Source organism: Monopterus albus, unplaced genomic scaffold (assembly GCF_001952655.1).
Source record: "Monopterus albus unplaced genomic scaffold, M_albus_1.0 scaffold98.1, whole genome shotgun sequence".
In the NCBI taxonomy this organism is placed as follows: Eukaryota; Metazoa; Chordata; class Actinopteri; order Synbranchiformes; family Synbranchidae; genus Monopterus; species Monopterus albus.
Genome location: NW_018127978.1, coordinates 1,557,696 through 1,561,828, shown reverse-complemented (window position 1 = coordinate 1,561,828; position 4,133 = coordinate 1,557,696). Strand labels below are relative to the sequence as shown.

The window sequence follows — 4,133 nt, the reverse complement described above, 5'->3', positions numbered from 1 at the left end:
ACAATACAACTATTTTAGCTCAGTATAAAACTTATTATCCATGTAATAACATATAAAATAATGAATTATTTAGATTCTGTTTAAGAAATCCTGTGAAGTTTATAAATTAGAGCTGGTCAGTTTCTACCAGCACTTTGATTATTATTCAGTGGTGTTAGGATGATTTACAGACAGACGATCTGCTGGTACACAATACCACGGCACGGCGCCCAGGAGGCTTTTATTGTGAAGGCCACAGCTGTTTGTATAAAATCATATATTCACAGCTGTTTACTGTAGTCAGTCACTGCCACCCACTGCAGCTGACAACTAACAAACAACCGCTAACTAACACATTTAGCCGCCAGGTAACCGCCGTTAGCCACAACCTGGTAACCCCTGGCCTGTGTGAAGGCTGTCGGTGTCACACATGTCCACACTGCTTAATAAAAACTAGTGATCCTACTTGTGTTTTGAATTTTTCCAAACTGTACAATAACAATGTCCAGAGCCTGTTCACTGGACGAAATATCAGCTGCAGCAGCTGCAGGCAATGCTGAAAAGCTCTGGTTGGTTAAATTTCATTTTCCTTAATGGATCACTCCTCCATCCTCACTCGACCCAGAAATCGTTCTGGTCCTGCACCTTGAAGGACAGCAAGGATACAGGAGAGCATCCGACGCGCCCCTTTATTCGAAATCAGTGGGTGATCAAGGACGTCTCATGTCTCTAAACCTGTTTCCTCGATTCCTCTCTCCTCGAATATTTTCCTTATATCGTACATGGGCGGGGCTCAAGCTGCAATTGGGGAAACAATCTCTTTAGGATCCACCATGTTTTCCTGTTTCCTTCTGTCCAGACTGACCTGAACCCAGAAACCTGGACCCTGATCCTAACCGGCACCATAAGGCCTCTGAAGCTGCTGGGAGAAATATGAGCTGAGGACCTCACCTGCGCGCAGACACATCATTTGTCCCGGGTGTTCCAGTTGTCCAGGTGTGTAGAAAATGTCTCAGAGATGAAACCGCAGCTCACCAGGTCTTTGTGCCCATTTAAACCAGCTCTTCTACTCTTTATGGTTCCATGTGGAACAAAGCACCCATGAAGAACCTTTATCCCGCAGACTGATGTTACCTGCTCCAGATGTTTCGTCAGGTGTAATTGGATGTAATGTGGTTTTCCTGTTGTGCAACACCTAGTGACTCTCTCTCTCTCAGTCTGCATGGTCAGTGGTTGTCGACCGCCTCTGCATTTATTCATGGCAGCCTCTGAAAGTTTAATCGTGCAGCTCCATTAATCCGTGGGCCCATTTTAAAAGCAAGAATTAAAGATTCATCTGTATTCCTCTCTCTCCTTCTTCTTCACCCCTCCTCCCCCTCCTCGCTTCCCCTCCAAAGCTGACACTGAAATATTTATGAATGCTGAATCACTGGAAGAGAGGACGACACTCCTCGCTGCATCACAAATATTACACAAAGACTGTTCATTCTTAGATAGAAGCTGCTGTTCAGCTGAGTCCAGCATGAGCAGCCAACACGACCGGTATCTCACTGTCTCCTACTGGGACACTATTTGCACGTGTGTGTCCAGACCTGTCAAACTGTATCCCAGGTTTGAGAATGTGTGCAAAAGTCTGTAAACGTGCATGCACCGCTGTGCACGGAGAAAGCTATGTTCACATCACAGCTGAAGTTTCCAGAAGTTTGAGCAAACTAAATCAGAAGTTCTCAGATCAGATCTGGGCCACTTGCAGATCCGATTCATGCTTTTGCAACTGTGGGGCGAGCACAACTAAAACGCTAAACCCAAGTCTTCCCTCGCACAGTGATCTAAAATGAAAGTGGCCGTCCGCGGCTCCTCTTCGTCTGAACGGCGCAGGTCCAGTGGTGGAAGAAGTACTCGGATCCTCAAAGTTGTAATACCACAAGTAAAGGTCCTGCATTCAAAATGTTATTTAACTACCTTATATAGTTATACTGTGAAGTACTTTCCATCCTGCTGGGTAGCTGGTGGCTCAATAGAGTCTGATGGTTCTACTGGGTTTGGTTTGATTCATCTGATTCTGGAAATGAACTGAAGTAATCAGGTACATGTAGTGCAGTAAAAAGTACACGGTTGGTCTCTGACATGGAGTCACACTATGAAGCAGTAAAACACGGAAATACTCAAGTAACGTAAATACACCGTGCCTCGAAACTGTAGCAGAATGAATCTCAGTGACCCAGTTTGTTCTGTCATGGGTCACGTGTTTGCAGCGAGGATAACCTGCAGGCTCTGGACACTCCAACCTGTCTGGGTGTCAGTCGTTCACTCTCCTCAGCAGTTCAGTGAGTTGAAGCCCTTAATGAGTTACTCTTCGTCACTAACAGCTGCAGATTCACACGACTGTAATGTAACATCTGTGAAATGTGATGGTGGCTTGTGGGATTGTCCGCACACCCAGCGTTCACCTGGTTCCACCGTGTGAACGTCTGAGGTTTTACAAAGAGCTGATGCCTCACAGTCCACTGTCGTTTGTGTCATTAGTAACATCTGTGCGGTGGTCTGAGCCAGACCTCATCACCGCCCTCAGTGCTGGACCTGATGCCCCTAATGGGAACAGATCCCTGCCGCTGGTTCCAACATCTGGAGGAGAGAATGAAGCCGGAAAAGTGGAGGCTGTTGGAACATGAGTGATCATGGCGTCCACATACTTTTGCCTATATGGTGTACTACTGATTGGGGGGGCACCGTGACCCAGAAGCCCCGCCCAGCGGGAGACACCGGGAGCGGCAGTGGGCAGAGCAGCGGAGCTGGTGCGCGCACCAAACGGTCCTCGTGCAGCTGCTGAAAACTTTCTTTGTTCGTCTCTTTTCCGCTCAGTCAGGTTTGCAGCGGCGGAGGGAAGAAAGAGAGCCGCGGAAATTCTGGTTGAAGTGTCACAGAGGAAGAACCCGCAGACCGAAAGACCCGCTCCTGTTGCGGACTTAAGGCGGCGTTTTGAACTTGCAGAGCGGCTGCACACAAACCGAGCAGCGGGGAGATTCTGGGAGTCGCTCCGTGCGGCGCAGCGCTCCAAGCTCCTCCTCGGTGACACTGAAGAGGCTGTGGGAGACTGCGAGTGCAGAGCAGTTACAGGAGGACATCAATCCTGAATGAGAGCTTCGGCGTAAATATGGACTGAGTTTAGTTTCCAACAGGACGCACATGGACGGACTGAGTGCGTGATCCCGGTCCTGCTGCGGCTCGGATCTGGTTCTGACTGAGTGAAAATGAACTTTGTGGACAGTTTGCCTTCCGGGACACGGATTTGGATGAAGCTGCTGGTTTCTACAGACAAACAATCACCGTGAAGATTCCCCCTTCCTCACGCAGAGTTCCTCGGCTCAGTCCCGTGGATTATTCTCGCTCTGGCTGCTGGGAAATGATCAGTTGAACGTGTGCGAGCCAAAGAATGAAGCCAGTAATAACTGGACAGTGATAATTCATCTCGGCCGTGAACACACCAAAACAGCCTCGGAACTTTTGATGTGTCTCGGTTCTGCTTCTCGTCCCTGCGGGTCCCCACAAGCTCCGAGCTGAGGAGAAGAGACGCGCATGTTCGCCGGGACGGAGCGCGCCGCGCCGCCGCACATGGGGCGCCCAGGGCGGCCGCTGCTGCTGCTGCTGCTCGGCCTCTTGCCTCGACTCTGCCGCGCCGTCACGGAACACCTCTCTGACCGGTACGCGGTCTACTGGAACAGCTCTAACCCCAGGTAAGACCCCGTCTGGAATCGGGCTTAGAGAGGGAGGAAACGGGAGAACGGAGTCAGCTGACACATCACAGCTGCGTCAAAGAAGTGAAATTTAACCCAGTTACCTAAACTTTAATTTCATCACCGAGTTTCCTGTTTGCATGACACAGTTCGGAGTAAATCAACCTTCAGCTAGCACCCAGAGCTGCAGCCTCAGCTCGCCGCCAGGTTCATCCAACTTTAATCCCAGTCGGAGAAGTGTCAGGCACTTCCCAGGTGTAGTCCACCGCTTTCCGCCGTTTTCCTAAAAAATCCTGCAAACAGAAAAACGGAGGAGAGAAGGGAGTCCTCTAAAGACAAGTGGGTTTAAACTGACAAACTACAAATGTGTTCTCAACAGAGGACACCGTGTGTCCGCGTTTGGACCATGATTCAGACCTA

At 49.5% G+C, this 4,133-nt stretch overlaps 1 protein-coding gene across 1 annotated transcript in view; it reads left to right on the top strand.

Moving 5' to 3' along the window:
• Nucleotides 1-480: 480 nt before the first annotated feature.
• efna2b (ephrin-A2b) overlaps nucleotides 481-4,133 on the top strand; it is a gene marked incomplete at its 3' end in the record, with an annotated part of 50,904 nt that continues 47,251 nt past the window's right edge. The window contains exons 1-2 of the mRNA XM_020609083.1: nucleotides 481-529; nucleotides 918-975. Coding sequence (XP_020464739.1) covers nucleotides 481-529; nucleotides 918-975 — 107 coding nt within the window. The remainder of the gene's footprint in view (nucleotides 530-917; nucleotides 976-4,133) is intronic.